Below are 21303 nucleotides of genomic sequence, written 5' to 3'. Positions count from 1 at the left end.
TATTTGTTGTAGTCGCGAATCGCTGCGAACGTTTACCTTCGCGAGTGTCGCTGGGACATTCTGTAGCAGTGTGCGTACAGCTTCTTTCGAAAATTGGAACGTTCGGTATAATTTTCTACGTAGAAATGTATTCTATTACGATGTGCAATTGTTATGACGCGGTACAGATTTATTATACGTCGCTTGAAGGTACGAAGCTAATTTTTTAATTCCGTCTTCAACAAATGTTTGAAGCGAAAGGCAACCTAGTTAATTGGACTCTTCGAATTCTTTGGGAGACTCTTCTGAAGCAGACGTAAGGACTGACGCCAAGGACTCTAGTTAGGGAGCTAATTTATCGTGGGCCTCGGCGGTGGGTCCCAATTCTACAAAAAGTCCTCTTCAGATCCTCTGCTGTTAAGCACTGCGTGGATACGAGTACCTACTCGGGAAATCCTGCGCTTTTAAGAAAAAAAAAAAAAAAAAAGAAAAGTAACATTCGTGATCCTTTCGAATGCCTCACGGTAAAGATATGCCAATTCTTCATAATTTAATATTTCAAAATAGTAACCCGGTTATCGAGCTTCTTGACTTGCAAAGAGGAACGGAGGGCCGGAATTGAGAAATTGTTACTTTCCTTCGACCCAGATCGCAATCACGCTTCATTTTTATTATCTCCCCGGGATCCTCCGGCGGAATAGGAATGGACGCGTTTTATCGATGCGAAATGAAATCCGTTCCATTTCCTCTCCATGATCGCGTCGCCTGATTAGACAGGATTTTATGCAACAAAGCCGCTCAGAACCCCGGGTACGTACCTTCGTATTAAGTTTCCGCTTCTCTAATTGGTTCGGTGGAAGCTTCTTGCGCCGAATGTCGAAAAGCGATTCCGGACGCTCGAGTTTACTATTCTTCCCTCCGGAGCAGAGTACCGCATCGCTATCAAAGATTCGCCGGGGGACTAGCAGAACACATGCGAAATAGATGAATATCCTCGTAGTGCGGCCTCAATTTACGAGCCGAGTTTCGTATTTCCTGTTGCAAATTGTTTGTATAAATTAGCTCGCTCTTAGCATACGCGAACCGGGATAGATTTATTCGACTAACGGAAGAACTACGACGCGCACTGAAATTTTGCGCGCGAAATAAACGCAGCCATTTAGTTACGGAAATTTTCTGCTGGAAATTGCCTCCGCAAATTCGCTACCTTCGAGTACAGTGGCTTTAAAAAGTGAACGAATTCGACGTTTCTGTTGGTATTGAAGCTGTTATAACTGGATCGCGGATCTCTGCAAAATAAAAATATTCTGAATGAATTGCAACGATTTTTCCAACAATATTGTTGCAGCTATAAATTTTTTTCTCCGATGTTTTTGTATGATGTGGTAAGTGGGAAACCGAAAATGAATTGAAACGTCTGGAAACAGGGTAAAAGTTTTTTCAGAATTCTATCTACCATGGATTTAAAGAGTGAAGATTTTCCTTTACAACGATCCCTTAATATTTGATTCACGTTTTTTTTCCGGTCGGTTTATTAATTTTTTAATGAAAGATGCACTTTTATGATACAGGGTACCTCGTGAGGGCTTACACGACCCAACTTGTTCTTCATTTTTATTTCATAAAACAACCGAAAAAAATCGTATATCCACTTTGAAGGGGTCGTTCGTAAAGAGGACGGTTCATACTTGAGTATCTATGATAGATTCTGTGAAGATCAAATTTTTGTACTGTTTTCAGCGAGATTTTAGTGTTCAAGTGAGTTGGAATACGAGATTCAAATTCGATTAGAGATCGAAGCTTTCCGCAAATTTTATTGATCAAAGTTCTTGCTCGTTTACAATAAACCTTGGCCTAATGCTAAAGCTGATAAACAGTACTTTTACTTATAACAATACAAACGTAGAAACGCTGGGTCGATGAGTGCACGTTAATAGATTCGAATGGTTTCAATGAAGCTAAACAGGATGGATGGTTTATTCGATAGTATACAGTCAGATGATTGGTCGAATAGCGACGGCGCAAAAATAGCAGCTCGGGGCGTCAGTCATTTCAGAAAATATTGTAATGCGGGTCTTTAGGAACGTCAGATAACAATTTCAATCTTTCGAAATCCAATAACTCGTTATCGGGCCGCTGTAAATGGAAGTAATTCCGTCGCTCTGAAATCCTCGCGAACATCCCATCGGCCTTTTCCTCCTTTTTCACTTTCTCTCTCTCTCTCTCTCTCTCTCTCTCTCTCTCTCTCTCTCTTTCGCGTTCCTCCATCGTTCTCCCCCATCGTTTCTGTCTCTCTCTCTCGATGTTTGTTCTCTTTTTCATCCGGCACGTCGGGTCGCGCAAAGAAAATCGAGTTTGGTGGAAACGAATGCTTACAAATCCGGTTCTTAACGAACAAAAACTGTCAACGACAGTCTGCGCTGAAATTATTTTCGTCCGGCGATGGAGTTCGTTAATGGAGAAACCTCTGCGGCCCGCGGAGAGAAACCGCGGCCCGACGACTCTGTATCCCAGTTTTAATTCCATTTTCACGCAAACCTTAATTGTTTTCTCCCGGAGGAGGGGGAGAGGGGGGGGGGCACGGTTTTCTTCGCCGTCTGTCCTCGCAGCCATTAACGATCGACCGCGCGGCACGGGAAGGAGTAAGCGACAACGGCGGGAAACTGCGGGGGCGGGAGCGTAGCTTTGTCATTCGGGACGGTTCGAATCAATTTTATTTACATTTTTACGGGGAAGCACTTTGGCTTATACATTTTAAATCGCCACGGAGACGCGGGAAACAGCCGAGGCGGACACGGCCGGAGAAGAGGGTACAGGGGGGGGGGGGAGGGGACGACGACCGGTCCTCGCAGACTCGTTTCTCTTTGCAGATCGTTAGCATATTTCCTTCCTGGGGAATATCGAAGGTATGGATGGGCGTCGCCGAGATAGCTCCCCCGGTAAATTGTGTTCCTACGGTAATTCAGTCGTGAATCTTCCGACCGAGCAGCTCGCTGCCGTTCCCAATTACGGGATGGGCTTTGATTCGCTGCCACTGGCCAGGCATCGACACGTCGTCGTCGCGCGAACACCAAGGCTCGGCTCAATAGCGAAATTCTTTTGAGCCGCACTCCGCCTTCAGGAACCTCGGCATCGGGGTGGCTTCGGCTGTGTACGGGGGCGGATCCGCCGGAAGCGCTCGGAGTCTTTTGCGGAGTTGTATCAGGCTCAACACGCACAAGATGATCATCAGCGTTATCGACAGGACCACCGTCACGCCGATTAAAGTCTGGTACCTTATCGATTTTAGATGGACGATCACGGTCGCCTGGGATTCCTCGATCGTCGAATTCGCCATCAACAAACCGGCCACGCACGTCCAGTTGCCGAGATCCTCTATGCGGTGGCTGCCACCTGGTTGCGGAACTTGAACAATTATGGTCAGTTTTTAACGTGTTTCCGTTAGAGAAAGTGGCAATTGAAATGAGAAACTTGTCAGCAATACGCAGCACAACGCGCTCCGATTAACACGCTAAGTGCCAAATATCATTCCCAGAGATTCTTGTAAAATCAGAGTAATTTAATTAATGAAACCGAAACTTGGAACTTTTAGATGTATTAGAGGGGATGCTGTTTTAACCGTTTTGAATTCTAAGGATCTTCATAACATTCGGTTTATCTGGATGTGTCACAATCAAAATGAATGTCTAAACCTACGCGTCTGATTATGGCTAGGCTGCGGATCTTTATGCAAAATAGAAATTGTGTGCGTCAATTACAAAGAACAGGAGTCAAATAGAAGCTTCGTTCTACTTTTATCTAGCCGAGCCTAATACATTTATGTCCTTAACACTAAACCTACTACGATCAAAATGGCCGGTTCTGAAGTGAAATTGAATTCTTTATTCAAGCACATATTATAATGAAAATCGTACAAAGTTTGAGTAAACTGAATAAAAATTATTTTTCCTTCACCCTTTTATAAGACGTTTCACTTTTATCCGCGGTCTAATTATGACCAACTAATTCTGCTTCTCGCGAATGCTAGGTCACGCGAATCCGTCGAACTGTCAAGCCCGTTTTCTTAAAAAAAAAAAAATACGAAAAAATGCGAAATACGAATTTTCTAAGTCAGTCGTGAAAACAGAAGATAGATGAAAATGCATTTCTTTGTTCGACCGAGCGAGCCGAGCTTCTTCTTTCGTTCAAAATAAACTGCGGATTTTTATGCAAAATACGAATTTTCGAACTCTTCGGTCCAAGAAAACAAGCCAAGCTTCTTTTCCTAGAGCTTATCGAAGGATCTTTCTGCAAAGTACTAATTTTCCGAATCAATTGTGACATAAAACGAATTTGTGACTATCAGTGTCCAACAGAACAACGAGCGAGCCATCAGTCTCATTTTTACACATTATGGATCGCATCAAAAGAATATTTCCCGTGAGAAATATTAGGGGTACCCACAAGTAGTCAATTATTTGCAAAGAATTTGTTTTGCCTTTAGTTCTGTACCGGTCGTTGCAGAGGAAACACGTATTCTTTTACAGTTTTCGGTAAAGCAGCCTGTGTTCTAAATATTCTAATAATTTTTTTACAACCCTGTAATAAAATGGCGGCGTTCGTACCTTCCCAGGATCATATTCGTCATTGCATACTTTTTCATTTTCATGCGGGATTTAATGCAACGGTAACAACAAAGAAAATTTGCGATGTTTATGGAGATGTATCGAAGGTCAACAAGTGTCAACGTTGGTTCAGAAGGTTTGCTGCTGGTGATTATGATCTCTCTGACAGGCCTCGAAGTGGACGACCAGTTGAATTTGATAATGACACCCTAAAATCTCTAGTGGAAGCTGACCCAAAATTAAGTATACAAGAATGATCGAGAAGCCTTGGGTCCACATGGTCGACTATACAAAGGCACCTACACGAAATGGGAAAGGCATATAGGCAAGGAATATGGGTACCGCATCAATTATCCGAGACCAACAAGAATATTCGTCGATCAATTTGCACTTCATTGCTATCCAGATTTTGTAGAGATCCATTTCTTAGCAGAATCGTTACCGGAGATGAAAAATGGATTCTTCATGATAACATAAAGCGTTCCCAGCAATGGCTTTCTGCAAATCGAACCGCAATATCAACCCCTAAACCTAGCTTATCACTTAGAAAGGTGTTACTGTGCATTTGGTGGGACTGTCGTTGCATAATTCACTTTGAGTCGTTGAAACCTGGAGAAACAGTTACTGGTGAGTTGTATTGTCAGCAATTACAACGGCTGTATTCAGAACTATTGAAAAAGAGGGCATCTTCAGTCCACAGAAAAGGTGTACTACTGCAAAATGACAATGCCCGGCCCCGTACAGCGAAACTCACTCAGGAAAAAATCAAAGAATTGCAATGGGAAGTTTTACAGCACCCTCCGTATTCACCGGATATTGATCTGACTATCATCTTTTTAGCTCTCCGGAGCATTATTTAAGAAATAAAACATTCTGTAGAAGATGCAAGGAGGCACCTTGAGTCATATTTTGCTCCACGAACCCTGGATTTCTGTAAGAGGGGGATTGAAAATTTGCAGGAAAGATGGCAAACTGTCCTTGATAACGATGGAGATTATATAATAAGTTAAGAAATAAAAACTTGAATTTACTACAAGGTTTGTTCTAGATTTCAAAATAATTGATTACTTATGGGTCCCCCTAATATAATAAACGTACCACCCGCCCCGAGGCACAAAGATACGAAGATACGAAGAGAACCAGTTTATCGGCCGATCGTAAAGAATGCGTTTTGCGGCGTGCATTCTTATTTCACTATTCATTTGCTCCAGGACGTCGACGGACGCGGGCCGGTCAACGGGATGTTCCGCCACGTGGAAATTCGAGTTTCCTAACCAGTTTAGGGAAGACACCGGAGAAGTGACCCCCGTACTTTATGCCTCCACGAAATCGATTTTGTTCGAGCGTGTTCGCGTATATCAAGTGGTCGTTGGTATTCCGGTATGAAGGGAAGAAGTTTCCACCGTCTGCACGGTGGTAGGAAGACGGTGGCCAGGGTAGGGGAACGAAATTGGTGATTCTTTGTAAGTGATGTTGCGTTTCGAGAGATAAGAGTCTGCAAATTGGAACCGCTTCGGTATTCGCGCTGCGTGGATCTTGGATACTTTTGCCCCCGTTCTTACTTGTTTCCGTCTGATTTCCGAACAAACGTATGTGCCTTGAAAACTTTTCGCAAGAGGAAGCTGGAAAGTCGACGGGGGCCTTTGGAACCCGGACGAGGAATCGTAATTGTTTGCGTTTTTCGATTCCGAATAAATTTTGCCAATTCGCGTCAGCAAAAACCAATTTTTAAACGAAGATGAAGAAACAGAATTACATATAAGCTCGTGTAACTTCTGTGGAGAATTCCTAAAAGTATGTTCCCAGTGACACTTCTTTCTGTGGTCACTAATACTTTCCCTCTTAAACGAATCATTTTCATTCCTTACAAATGATTTGGACAATTTCTATTTTGCATAAAAATCCTCTACTGACAACATCACTGGCTATGAACCATTTTTGAAGATATAAAAGCACGTTTCCAACAGCACCCCTTTCTAAGGTCTTTAATTTTCTTCCTTAATTCTCTTCTTAGTATTCTCTACTGATAATTAGAAATGCGACAGATAATTTTTTAAGACTTAAAAGCGCGTGTCTAACGATTACCTCTTTCTAATGTCACTACCTTCTCACTTGGGTGAGTAATGATTTGAATTCGAAACTAATTTAGCGATCCGAAAAAGCGGCTTATTACCTATTACTAAGCACGCTAATTAAGGATATCGATGGGCGTTGGCGAGCAGTCCGTAAATTTCAACCCCTCCCCCCTCCCCGATGCTGTGTGTAATGCAATTTCAATACACCGAGTTCTCGGGTAATACCTTAAAAGCGGTCGGGCGAGTATTAATATTTTGTTACGTTGGTTAACATTTTATTTATTGGCCAGTTTTCGATGGAGCGCGGCGGCGAGAGCGGAACAATCGTTGTATGAGTTTAATTGAAAACGTCGAAGGGTACCGAATATGTAAATTCCGAAGAGACGGCAAACCCTCCTCCCGGGATTTGCGCGTACTTTATTTATGCGGAACAATGCCGGACGTCGCAACCGTTTACCGGCGCAGTCTAACAGAAAATATTGTTAATTTAATTACGAAATCGGAAGTCATTTTCCTGAGCGTAGTCTACTGCAATCGACAAAGAAAAATAATAGCCTACACGTTTCACCAAGATACATTAATTATCGTGTTTAAACATCGCGCGAGTCGCAATAAAGTCGTATCGTTATGTATGCAAGCCGGAATGAGTTTCGCGGGGGGGAAATGAATAATTTCAAATTGGAAATTCTCGGTGAAAAGAAGCGAAATCGAAGAGCGCGTGTCGTTATTGTTTTCGTACTCGCGAGAACTGCAGAAATCGGACTGTGACCGGTAAATTAGTTCCAGCATTGATTAGCCCCGCGTCGCGAAATATTTCACTGTCGGCTCCTTAATCGACGCGCGCAGCCTTTTCGATCTATCAGTCTTGTTGCACTTTAATTGATCGCTACCCCACGGTTAGTTTGATCTGCGCGGCTAGTTTTGCATTCCAATTAAGTCGAGTTTGTTACATTAGCGGTTGCCGGTTAGGATACCAGCGGCACGTACTTACCTCTGATGATTAATTCGCACCGGGTGTTGTTGGTGTTGGTCATGTATCGATGACTTACGCCATTGTAAATTCCATATCCGTCCGGCCGGATCCAACGGCAGTAATGAACTGCCTTGTCCGTTACATTCGGAAGGATCTTGCAAGACAGAGTTATGTTATCGGTCCACGTGGCCATTAGTTTCGCGGGCTCCGGAATAACGTAGCTTTCTGGAATTTTGACGAATAGAACGTGTTAGCACCGAAACAGTAAGATTCCTGTAAGAACGTGCATGATTCATCGCGGATAAATTTATGCCAACGACCCGGGCAACACTCTCGCAAACTTTAACACCTTCGTTGATACACAAGCACGCGTTCGGGGGGAAGAAGAGATTCATTAGGGGCGCTCTTTGATTAGAAATATTGTGCGTTAATCTCGCGTTTATCTCAATTTTTACAAAATTTTATTTTGATTTCAAAGAAGGAGGGACGAAATTTATAAGGGATTTGACATGTTTATCACGAGGTCCGACTAGGTATTGCACGTACAATGTATGAGTGTAGTACATAATATCATAATTGTTACGATCTGGAGAAAAAATATGTTAGTAAATAAGGTTGACCTCGCTAGCTTTCTGAGCAAGCAGAAGAATTATACAAATGATCAATGCGAAATGATAGCACATTTGTGCTTTGTGCTGATATCTTTCAATAGTTTGTGAGTTGTCGAGCAGTTAACAGCGAGTGTCAAGTTTCAAAGTTATACGTCGACATGGGCCGCGGAAAAAAATCAAGTCAAACTGAAATTGCAAGGATTATTGAATTGGATACAAAGGTTAAACAGATGTACAGTTTCTTGAACGAAAAATGAATGTAATATGTAAATGTACATGTAAATGAAATAGTATGTAAAAATGTAAATTTATTTTTCAACATGGCAATGCTGCCATTCACCGAGCTAAAGTCGTAGAACAACTTTTTCAAAGAGAAAATGTATCAGTTATGCCATGGCCTGTACACTCCCAGCACCTGAATATTATTGAAAATTGTTGGGAAGAACTCGCACGAGCTGTGTACAAGAATGGAAAACAGTACGATAATGTTCAACAATTAAAAGAAGCTATTAACGTAAAATGGGGTAATTTGTCGAAAGCTACAATTAAAAAGCTACATAAATCCTTACCAAATCGGATGCTCGAGGTAGTAGAAAATAAAGGCGGATACACCCATTATTAATTTGCTGTTAATTATTATGTGACTTTCTTTTTTGTGGAAATATATAAATTTTGTAAGTGTGCTATCATTTCGCTCTCAGCAATTGTATACTTCTTCTGCTTGCTCAGAAAGCTAGCGAGGTCAACCTTATTTACAAAGAGGCTTCGTTTCTGTGCGTCATAAAAATCATGACATTACGTGTTACATACAAAGATTCTAAAGACAGCATCCATGTGCTATCATTTTGTTAGGACTGTAGAGTTACCTGCGACGTGTACAGTGACCAGCTGATGTTTCTCGGGCCCATTAACGACGCCCACGTTGCACGTCCATTCACCGTGATCAGTAAAACTGGCATGGCTGATTTCCGCGGTACAGTCTCCCGAAGGGAGCCCGGAGCCTACGTAAGGCAGACTGAAGGGTGTCCGAGCCTTACTCCGCGAGACGGAATAAGCTGTTCCATTGGGACTCCGAAACCAACAATAGCTCAGCGGTGCATCCGCGGTGCATTTAATCTAGGCAACGTTAAAACAACGCTACAACGGTAAACCCATCCTGCTTGGCTAACGAGAGCCTCTGCTCGTCGTTCGTGTAAGGAATTAAGGAATTAAAATCACCTGATACGAATCGTCCTGTTTCGCGAACACTTTATGCGCCACGACGTTCGGGGACAAGACTACAGCCAGTGTTTTATTATCACGAATGTCCGAATTCAGACGGACCACGCTGTCATATGAAGTCTTGTTCTGGTCAGTTATGCGACATCTCCAGGCCCCGTAGTCATCCCTCATTGGCGAACGGATGATCAAGCCGCAGTGGAGATCTCGAGTCTCCTCTCCCGGCACGGAAATTTTCGAAGTCTCGTAACTGTACCAAAGGAGAAATTAAAGATGTTTCGTATTTACAATTATTTTTGTCAAATTGATTAATTGAATAACAGAGAAAATGGATGAAACAGTACACATAAATTTTTCAACCCCTTGCCGCGCAAAAGATTTTGACATAATTTTTTCAATTCTCACAAACCCAATCTTTTAATTGAAGAAATATGAAATGAAAAACTTGACTAATCCCAAACTACGCAGCATGAAAAAACCCTTTCACCTTTTGGGCTCGAATGATTGATCATCCCCTTGAGCTGGAAGAGCGAAATATGCATGGTCCCAATTCGACGAGGAAGTGCCGTAAATAGTCGTTTTCTATGCGACACGGTCTTTTTGAAAAAAAGCTGTACGGCACTGTGAGAACGGATAGGCGATTGGCTGTACTATGGCGGAGATAAAAGCGAGACGCTAACAAGGGCAATCTGTGCAGCTGCTTTGGCGTTTAGGCGGCGCGATTACTGGCAGAGGAGAAAAATCGGATGATCCATTGGATGCGCGGAACTATTACGCCGGGCTGCTTTGATTTACGGGTCAGATCAGCGACGCGCGGCGCGGCGCGGCGCGGCGCGGAGCGGCGCGTAGCTAGGCGGGTCGATTCATAATTATTGGCGTATTGTAAAGCACTTAGCCTTTATGACTACACCGTGGAGTGCATAGCCATTCGAATTTTTAAAAGCCAGAAACACTCGTGTACAGCCGTTTGTTTCGGTAAATAATAGTGCGTGCGCCGATAAATAAACAGCGGTGGAAGGGCGGGTTGCTGACCCGCACTGTACACGTAATACGTATAACGACCCGCCATTGTACGTCGGTCCGGTGTGACGCTCCTACGTACAACAACAGCAACAACAACAACAAAAGAGGGAAATACACCCGCGGAATAGGAAATGGTAAACATGTGCGAATGAAAAAATCAACGCGCACGAAGGGCAGTCGGACGTGATGCTCGTTGTAATAAACGCGGGTTCGGCGTTCGAAAAGCTCGCGCCTATCCGTTTCGACGCGACGTCGACGACGGCTCTCGTTTTTACATAAATTATTTCGCTCGACGCGGCCGGGTTCGGCTCGCGCCAGAAGCGCGATTTTATTGGACGCGCGCGTGTCGCCGAGCTGGAACTTTGCGACGTTTACCGTCCGATAAAGAAAACACGTTAATTAAACGTCACGTCGACGTAGCTACCCGTTTCAACAAAAATGGCGCGCGCCCGTTAATGGAGTTCCGCATTGTTGCTGCCAATAATATTGTTTTTCTTCTTTTCACCGGGATCACCTAAACGCGCACCGTCGCTTCCCGGCGGATTAAAAACTTTTAAGGTTCCGCGCGCCCGTCGAATACGCACCGTTCGCTTCCGATTCCGGGAGACAGGCTCAATACGTGTCCGTCGGGCCTCGTGAAATGACAGTATTCGAACCGTTGCGGCTCGCTGACATGAACGCGACAGAGGAGCTGAATTTCATTATCTTCTGTCAAGTATACGCTGCTGGCTACGCTCCGGTCGTCTGGAAGCAAACACCGCTCGGGTCTCAGAAACTTTCGCTGTTCCTGCTAAAACGGTGCTTAGATTTCTTAACGATACCTGCCGACCACTATTTCATCATTTTTCAAGATCTATGGTCCACAGATACTTTTTAACCCCTTGATTATGGCAGACTCTGGGCAGTCCCAAAGCCGGAAAACGTGGCCAAAACCTAAAATATGAACTTTCAGCTAGGTGAGTTTTAAGGGGGCTGGCATGGTTTGAAATCCATATACGTATGCAAGGGTCAAAATCTAGACAAACTGCCGCTTCAATATTGCAATGAGCAGTTTAGAAGTGGTCAATTGTGTTTCCTAAAAGTCCAATCTACGTCTGTATGGAGCCCAAATTGCGAATTTCTACCTCATCGTGGAGTAATTTGTAATATTCGGCAGAAAACTCGCTTTCTGAAACAAGTATGACGTCACAAGATGGCTGCCGCTGAGAGATTCTCTTAATTTCGAGAGATTTAGCGTTCGTATCGAAAAAAGGCTCTATACAGGCGTAGCAAAGACATGTACAAACACGGTGATATGCATTTTTAATTGATTACTTACTTATTTAAGACGTAAAATGTCTAGAAAAAAGGCACAGGATAACATAGCGTGACAGTCAAGGCCAAATGCCTGCCGGCCCCCTTAAGCATGGGGTTGGTGGTTACTCTAAGAGTGTTTCTAAGTGGGGGTAAACAGCAAAAAGGTCGTTTTTTAATACCTGACCAACAGTCACAGTCCGAACTTCGAGTTCATTAGACCATACCTTTTTAAGCTTGTGAAGCACATTGCAAATTTTAAGTGCACAGTGTACAAATTGTGTTGATACGTTTCGATTTTAATCGTGCATTATGGGTGCTGTTTGTGGAGGTAAGTTGCATAGTTTTTAGTGCCAAATGTTTATTGTTAACTGATAACTATGTATGCAAAGAGAGAGAGTAAAAGTGAAGGCATAAATTTTGAAGATGTAGAGTAAAAGTTGCAAGTCTCGCACGGTCGCAAAACTTGTTGGAGCTTCTACTACATAGTATTATCTTGTAATTCTAAAAAAAATTAGCTGCCCCTAGGTGCCTCTGTGGTCGTAGCACTGTTTTTTGTAACGCAGAGTAGGTATTTTATGTGCTCTCCTTGCATTTCTTGTCAAACTGTGAGAGATATGCACTAAGTCTTTCTGTAAAACTTAAACAGATTTTGAATAGAATGTCAATTTTTTTACAAAGAATCATATATCCGAAATTTTTTTATATTTTTCAAAGACGAACGCTGTTTTTATACCGACTGTTCGTTTGAAAACTTTCCAGCCGAATATCTCGAAAAGTATGAAAGATATTGAGAAAGTGTAAAACACGTGTCCAAGGCAGTATCAGTTTTTTATTTGGGTGGCGTTTTCAAGGTCATTTGCAGGTCAACTTTGTTTTTTCAAATGGAAACCTATATTTTTGATTATCGGATCTTATTGTACGTGAAAAGACCAGCAATTCTTCAATTCTTTCTTCTTTGGGAACTATGAAGTGCGATTAGAATACCTACTTTATACAATACAAAGGGTAGAGTTTGATATCCGGAGAATTAGTCTTTCCCATCGTTCAGGTCAATATGAGACAGCGAATTTTCTAATTTCAAGTTCAGATTCGTGACCAGCGACCCCAAAAACGGCCTAATACCAATTTTCAAGCAGAACCAATAATTTTTTAATTAGTTGTTAGGTTTTGACCACGTTTTGGCGATTTGGGACCACTGTGGCGGCCGTACCATACATTTATATATGGCATTTATATATTTCGTATACCGTACGATGCATTTTTGTGAAAACATATTTCAATAATAAAAAAACTGAATTTCACTACATTCCAACAATGTTATTCATTTCTTTGAACCGAATTAGTATAAATATTACGAATTTGATATTAATGTAAATAATAAAGCCAAACTGTGTCGAGCGCATGTATTTCTAATGTAAAATTTCTAATTTAGCGCCCACAGTAGCCAAGGGGTTAAGAGATCGTTCAACAGCAATTGCAATGGTAAACCAACAAATCATCCACAGTAATAGATCTTTAGCACAAGAACTACCGGACCAGTCAAAATGACTAATTTTTTTACATTCACAATTACTGAAATTATAAAAATGTTTTCACCAGAATTTTTTTAAATGGTGAAATGTAGTATAAGAAGCTAATATGATCTGCAAATACCAACAGTAACGGCAGAAATTTTGTTGGAAAATATATCAAGAGCCACCCCAATTAGCTAGCAAATAAACTATTAGCCGAAGGAGCTAAAACGCAACGAGCTTTCGGACGCCATTGCTGTTAATCTTAATTCATTAAAATAATCACATGTACGGTAAACATTACGTAAAATCGACTCACAGTACGTGGTAACTCTGAACGACGCACTCGTGGGGATTATTTTGCCTTCTGTTCCGTAAACGACGGTCCAGTTGCCTTCGTGACGAGCTGTGACTACAGGAATATTGTACCGACAGGTGCCAATAATTAAGGGAGTCTGCACACCGTTTGGATCTTCCAGCTGGCAGAAGGTAACGTTATCAGTGACTGGCTGTAGTGCGCCTTCGACGCCATGTTTCAGACTGATGACATTCTGTTGTGCAGAAAAAGATTGATAAATTGTTAAAAACCCGTCTGGTCTACATGCTAATTTTCTAGCAGCCGGTTTATATTATTAGCTGCATACATCACGTTCAATAAAAGAATTTACAAGAAAACAATTTTCTAGCAGCCAGTTTATATTATTAGCTGCATAGATCACGTTCAATAAAAGAATTTACAAGAAAACAATTTTCTAGCAGCCAGTTTATATTATTAGCTGCATAGATCACGTTCAATAAAAGAATTTACAAGAAAACAATTTTCTAGCAGCCAGTTTATATTATTAGCTGCATAGATCACGTTCAATAAAAGAATTTACAAGAAAACAATTTTCTAGCAGCCAGTTTATATTATTAGCTGCATAGATCACGTTCAATAAAAGAATTGACAAGAAAACAATTTTCTAGCAGCCAGTTTATATTATTAGCTGCATAGATCACGTTCAATAAAAGAATTTACAAGAATAAAATTCCTTCTCGATAGATTGTTATTCGCACGATGAAAGCAAGGGACAACGGAAGTTCGAGGCGGGGGGATCGTTGTTCGTTCGACGGTCCCGACGACTGTAAAGTGACGGTGCATTAATGATTTAGCCAAGCACGGAATCGACCGTCTGATATCGGTAATCGATATTTCGTGAATGCCCATAATCTTCAGTTAACTCGATGCGGTATTTGCCGAAACCAAATAGAGCAGATATCGATACGCGGCGGTGCAGTTACCGAAACCGAGATTAACATTGCCGGGTACGTCTGATGATAATTATGCGGCGAGTGATTTACTTGGCCAAGCTGCCTTCATATCGTAAACTTATTATGCCCCCGTTCAGGAATTCCGATATCCGCTTTACGCGACCGACATACAACGAATATTTTCCGACCGCTCGTTATATTGCGCAGGACAAAGGCAACGGCCCGATACAAGGAACACCGTAGGAATTCCATTAAAGATGATCGCTTCGGTTTTAAGCGGGTGTATCGGCAACGGGCCCCTCGGTGCGAGTGAGCCCGGATCAATCCCACTCGACCGGCTCTACCGATCTCTCACCGCGCCCGATAATCCTTTGCTTTCGTTTCGGAAACCGAGCAATCCGCAATGAAAGTGGTAATTCATGCCGCGAGCAAGAGAGCCGGTAATTACTAATCGACAACACGGAAATATTGGAAATATCGATCGGATCTTGGTCGGCGGAGGGCTGTGTGGTCAAGTTCATCGTGCTCGACGTATGCAACCGAGACCCACTGGGACGCGACTATCGCTTATGCGATCTTATCACCTTGCAAATAATCGCTGTTATACCGCGTTACGATCCCGGCAGTTACACGTGGAAAAGCAAACCGAAAAAATGCTAAAATAACAATAGCCTCCTGCCCTCGGCCGATACTCGCTCGCACGGCAGACATTTTTATCGACGCGCACTTCCGATCGGTTTGACTTGATTAACTTTCCTCCGCTAAAAATTTCAATATTTTCGTCGGTGGCCCGGCTGAAATCATTGACGATCGAAGTTAATCAAACCGAATGTAAATCCCTTATTGTTTCCGACAGCGAACACTCGAAAGCTTTTCCTCGGACAGGGAATGATAGCCCGTCGCTTTATCGGTCCCGATAAAAAGATAAACGATCCGTCGCCTTCTTCCTATTCCGATTTCCTACTGCGACTCTCGGGTCCGTTCGGTGACGTCCGAGTTCTCCCGACCGACAGGTTTAGTTTCGCTGTCCGAGGCTGCGGTAGATTAAGTGATTCCATCCCCGGCTCTCGATCTACCGGGAGATTTACCATTTTCCCGGGGTTCCCTCGATCCTCGTACACCGAGACGCTCACTCTGTCGGTAAACTTGTCGGTGTTGTTGACAATCGCTGTCAAAGTCCACTGTCCCGAGTCGCTGCGATTCGCCAACATGCGAAATCCACAGTCCCCGAACCGCTCTATCTTCTGCCCCTTCGAGTTCAGCATGTCGTACTGCGTCTCCTGAAATTTTCAGTTTCTTCTGTAGGGAACACCGTGCCGAATTACAACAAATTACCGGTGCCACGCTAACGAGTTACGAGAAACAGAGAAACAGAGTTTGGAGTCACTGTTTCTTTTTACACACGCGCATTTGTCGTCCCTTTCTCTCTTTCTTTCTTTGTCCTTCTGTTAGACGTTTATTTAATTATTCCTCACATTCCGACAGGAGCTCTCGCAAGAAAGCTCGCGGGAAAGAAACCAGTGATTATCCCGATTATGATTCGCAACATCCATTTTCGCGAAGCACGCCGGATAGCTCCGTAGTAGCCACTTGGCTCCATTGTGATTACACGCTACAGGTATCACGCAGGCTTTTAAAGTAATCCTGTGTTTACTGGCATCAGGCAAATTTACACGTGCTTCAACGATAATTTGGAGTTACGATGTCAGTCACGTTCTTCGGGCGAAGTTAAGTAACAGTATTTGCTTCGCTGTTAAGGCACGGCGCGGCGGCGTGCTGTAGCCAAATCGATTCAAGTTGCGTTGTAACAGCGATACTGTTTGCCATTAAGTTATAGTGTAAGCGAGGTTTCAATGCGCGGTTTGATGTGCAAAATGCTCGAGGTTGCTTAAGAAATTGTTTGCCGCAATTCAAAGTGAACTTTCTCGGATTTCCGTAAATTGCGTTCTTTCAACAAAAAATTCAACATTTTTTCAGCAGGAAAGATCATCTGCTTTTAGGCATGCACGCGCTGCACCCATTAAACCCGAGGTTGCTCATTTAACAGAGAAACTTAAATAACTTGTTCGGCTGATATTCGATTTGAACAAACACCATTCACGACAATGGCAAGAAAAAAAAAAAGAGTTGGATAGAAAATTTTTTGGATGTTATGAAGAATGTAATAGCGTTTCCAAATGCTCCTCGCATAAACGCATAAAATCCACGAGTCGTGAACGATACGAGTAATTTCATTCTAATCTTATCTCACCGAGAGATTTCCGTTTACGAGGAAGGAATTTATCAAATTAATTATTTACGTCTCTACTCAATTGATCTGTGTGCCATTGTATCAAGGGACAGATTAAGCTATAGCAACGAAATATAATTGACGGTTTATTTATTTATACCCATTTATTTTTTGACACTAAGTTTACGGGGTACTAAGAGTGACCGTTTCACATTACTTTATAAATATGACAAGAATATGTCTATCCAAATTATTAGACGATTTTTAAGTAATATATATCCAAGGAAATAAATTTATTGAATAGTTCCTCAATCTCAAAAAATAGTAGAATCCGTCATTTTGACGAGTCCCGTAAACCCAATGTTAAAGAAATATGAAAGTTCGTTAAGATCAGAGTTCGCGTGCAAATGCGTTTACGTACGTCCGGTGCAGTGACCTTGCAAGACGTCAGGTTGGCTAGGGTGTCCTTGAACTTCACGTGCATGGGGTATCCTTCAACGATACGCACGATTCTCGGTTCCGCTTCTGCATTCTGCGGAAAGAAACGATAGTTTAAGATGCGGTTGGAGAACGTTGTCGCGCTAACCAGTGCACGGCGAGGACGAAGGGAAAAAGGATCGGGTCTCAGGGCCGCCATATATTTGCAGTTGCGCGGCGGTTGCACTGCCTCAACTCCGGACAAAGCGTCCACTGTATTCTCGCGGGGTTCGCACGGTAAAATGTTATGTCTGCCGTTACATTCAACTACCGCGGCAATAAATGCATTAAAACGCCCTTCCTGCCGTAGGACACTCTTTTCACCGCGGATGGCTCGCGCGTAGGATAACAATACGCGTCCGCTTCGCCATAGTTTTGCGATCCCTGTTGCTGCGAGTGTACCGAGATTCTTTCCACGGTGATCGAATTAGTTAACCTCAACGATCTTCGATACAAGAAATGGTTTATATAACCGTTAGCACTTTAAACATTACGCGAACCACAATTACTCTACTCTTAACCAGTGTTCCTGATTTCTCAACATTTTTCATTTCTCGAGAAATGAGAAACAAGACTATATTTCTCGAGAATTCTCGAGAGTTTTTGATAGAATTAAAATAATATTGGGAATCTTTTACCAAACTTTTATAAAGTGAAACATTAAGCTTTTGTTTTGAAATGACTTCTAATGCGAATCAGACAATCTACTTCTTTTTTTTGTAACAAAATCTGTAGCCCTAGAAAAATTTCTTTCATTTTGTGTGGATGTTGGCTTTATCGTATACAGAACATCCAAAAGTTGCTGAAGATTGGGTGTCGTTTTTTCAGTGGACACAAAAATTTTGAATTCCTTTGTTAGAGTCCGGAATTTATTTTCTTCTGCCGCTAAACTCTTGACACTAAATTCGTGAAGGCTGTCTGCAATTTCTAATTCTAACTGTTTTTCCAGTGATAGTTCCGCATTCTGAGAATCTGAAAGTTTTTCACTATTGTCATAGGAATCATTGTTATATTTTCCGAAAAGTCTGCTTAGAATTTGTTTTGCCATTTTATACATATCTGCCTTGGATGTTAAATAAAAAAATGTATCTTCTGAATCTTTTTGCAGAGATTCTAGATTATGCAGATATTTTATAAGGGAGACAACAATCTTGTCTCTTCTGTTAGATATTTCTTCTTTGATAACAACAAGAAATTCATTACTCAGTTCAGTATTCAGTTTTTCTAAAGTTTTAAATAAGAATTTAAGAGAATTTAAGAATTTACATGTTATAAATTAAATGAGATTCATAAGAGTTTTCCTACATTCAAGCTGTATTGCTGTATCATTACTCAAAATATTTTTTACATTATTCAATTTGTTTGTATTTAATAAATTACTCAACATTTCAGTATTGTACGAGTAAATCAAAGAAGAAAGTAAATATTCTAGGTCGGAAGAAACGTTTTGGAGCTAAACTATCTTCGAGTGCGAAGGGTCAATTACTATTATTATTAACTCAACATCAATCATGAACTCTTTTTAACACAATCAATTATTAACTCTTCTAGCTGATCCACCAGAATCTTGAATAATACGGAAAATTATCGATATTTTAAATTGTATGTTCGCAGGAATCAGTTGTAAAGAAAGAAAAAGAGTTTTACGAGTTTCTTATCTTATCAGTAGACCGCGGATTTTGGTACAAAGTAACAATTTTCTGCATCGGTACACAAGAATTATATTTACAACTTAAAAATATCGATGTTCTTCAATAGTCCCGATTTCTCTACCCTTTTGAGTCGCATCTACGTATTTGTATCTTCAACGCAGAAAATCCGCAGTCTACTTATTGCAAACGTCCGGTACATTTCCGCTCATTCACGTGCAGATAAAACGACTAAAAACCACGTTCCTCGAAATAGATACCTTTTCGGCGTACGAATACGTCCTGTCATTGGTTTGACGATCGCGGAAACTTTCTTCGCCGGTTCCCAGGCTCGGCTCCCGTCTTATCCTAAGCTGCCTAACTTCTTCGTATCCTGAAACAACGAGGTCTGGTTTGAAGCACTGTCACTGATCACCGCGGAGGCGGGTTCGTAGCACTCGGTTGAAAGTTTTCCGCGTTGGGAACCCGCGGCACGCATTTTCCCCGGTGTGGATTTAGTTGTTTCACATCGAAAGATGAGCGCAATAAATCTCGAACAAAGCGGAAAGCGAAGGGTGCGGCGGGATCGGGGCTTCGAGTGGCAAAGGGATGAAGGGTGGGGGAGTGGGGTTGCGGGTGTACGCGATGGCCACGTTTCGACAGAGAAAGGGTGGGTCCACGGAAGAACCATAAATCTGCTGATTTACCCGTAACGCCGCCGGCGAATTGCGCGGCCAGAAGAGTCGCGAAAATAGCGAACCGTGTCATATCGTTCGTGTCCGCGGTGTCTTTAAACGGAACCGCCGACGAACTGTTTCTTTTATATCGAGATAAGAGATATTGACGACTCCGTAAGACCGTCCTCGACGTCGGACAACTCTATCGTTCCGCGATGCGACAGCCTTGTCCTCCGACTAACGCGAATCCGACGCAGCGTTTTGTCCAATAAAATAACGAGCTGGTATCTCGAGTCTCGTGGACGATTATTCGCAAGATAAACGCGAGGGAACCAAACCGGCGATTTTGATCGGGATAATCAAACGACCGTTGTGTTACCGGAAAAAGTACTTGATAAAAATTGACGGCATGATGTCGTGTCGATTCAACGCTTTGTCCCGATACCGCAGAGGTTATCGGTTTCAATTTTTTAGAGATACGTCGATTGTTTTATCAGACTCGTATAAATAGAACTCAATGGAGTAAGGTGAAAATGTTATTAAGTTGTTGGTTTTGAAATTGCTAGAATTTTGTGTCGTTTATCACTCGTCCACAACTACTTCTATCCTTCCCCTTGTTCTGCTTAATCCTGATTTATTTAATCTGCATGGAGTGTGATTTTTAGAATCGGTGAAAGTAATTATTTGTAATGAAGCAAACATTCGAATTTGAAAATGTTACGTGTCGGTTTAGAATGTCCATGCCTCGACCAGCTATGTGGAAAGATTAGGATTAAGAAATCGCTTACAGAGGAGTGTTAGCTATCGTAGAATAGATACCGTTTCTAATTACCGTACGATTACACGACTTCGCGTACTTATCGCGCGCTAGATATCGATCTGCCGCAATCGTTATTTATACTGATTAAAACGTCACTGTCGTTCTGTTGTTCGAGCAAATTCCCTGGCAGCTAGAATCATTAAAATCTTCGAGAATATCAATCTGGCTGCTGTTTCATGAGCTGTACTTCGAATTTCTGCTTGAAATTTCGTGAATATAATCTCGACGTACACTGCTGTCGGTTAATCCTCAGCTACATGGGTCCATGTTGACCCAGAGTTACAAATTTTAATCAGTTAACTGCGGAGTTCAATTTTAAAAATCTCTCACGAACGCGGAATTAACCCTTAGCACTCGAATGGCGACCGTAAGACGCCACTAAAAATTGCTGTATCATTATTCAAAATATTTTTTACACTATTAAATTTGTATGTATTTAATAAATTACTAAACACTTCGGTACTGTACGAGTAAATTGCACCATTTTCGTATGTATAGCATGAAAAAATATATATAGAAGGGAAATATTCTAGGTCGGAAGAAATGTTTCGTTTTCGAGTTAAAATGGCTTCGAGTGCAAAGGGTTAAAACCAAACAATGACGAAAAAAGTAAAGCAAAATGAGGAAGAATTGCATTTTTATTCGATCAGAAATGAACAATTCATTAACGTGAACCGCGCCGCAATAGAGTTTCGAATTGACGTGTGTATACACGTCGAACGCAGTTAACTGGTTTATTTCTCAGTATAAATTGTTACGAAATTGTTCTAGAAGTTAGTAAGAGGATAATCTCAGAGTGGTAGGTTCGAAGATACACAAGAGAACACTGGTGCATAAAGATTTGGGTCTAGCCATGACTGTCGCGATAACGTCACACGCGAGGAAAAGAGGAATCGATTTCGCGAAGTTGCTAAATGGAATTTCCTCCTC

The 21303-nt window shown here is 42.0% G+C and overlaps 1 protein-coding gene across 2 annotated transcripts; it reads right to left on the bottom strand.

Moving 5' to 3' along the window:
• Window positions 1-2677: 2677 nt before the first annotated feature.
• LOC143353571 (uncharacterized) lies at window positions 2678-19776 on the bottom strand. Of its 2 annotated transcripts, none has more exons than XM_076787002.1 (10): window positions 19584-19776; window positions 19158-19270; window positions 17193-17303; window positions 15630-15821; window positions 13610-13841; window positions 11068-11227; window positions 9461-9710; window positions 9109-9358; window positions 7650-7856; window positions 2678-3384 (listed from the first exon to the last, which is right to left on the bottom strand). In XM_076787002.1, the coding sequence occupies exons 1-10, from the start codon at window positions 19642-19644 to the stop codon at window positions 3062-3064; spliced, it is 1899 nt and encodes a 632-aa protein (XP_076643117.1). In that variant the 5' UTR covers window positions 19645-19776; the 3' UTR covers window positions 2678-3061. The 2 variants fall into 2 exon arrangements, with proteins under 2 accessions (XP_076643117.1, XP_076643118.1); XM_076787003.1 differs by having other exon boundaries at window positions 2678-3372.
• Window positions 19777-21303: the final 1527 nt, after the last annotated feature.

Source organism: Halictus rubicundus, chromosome 4 (genome assembly GCF_050948215.1).
Source record: "Halictus rubicundus isolate RS-2024b chromosome 4, iyHalRubi1_principal, whole genome shotgun sequence".
Taxonomy (NCBI): domain Eukaryota; kingdom Metazoa; phylum Arthropoda; class Insecta; order Hymenoptera; family Halictidae; genus Halictus; species Halictus rubicundus.
This window is presented reverse-complemented; position numbering and strand designations above follow the sequence as displayed.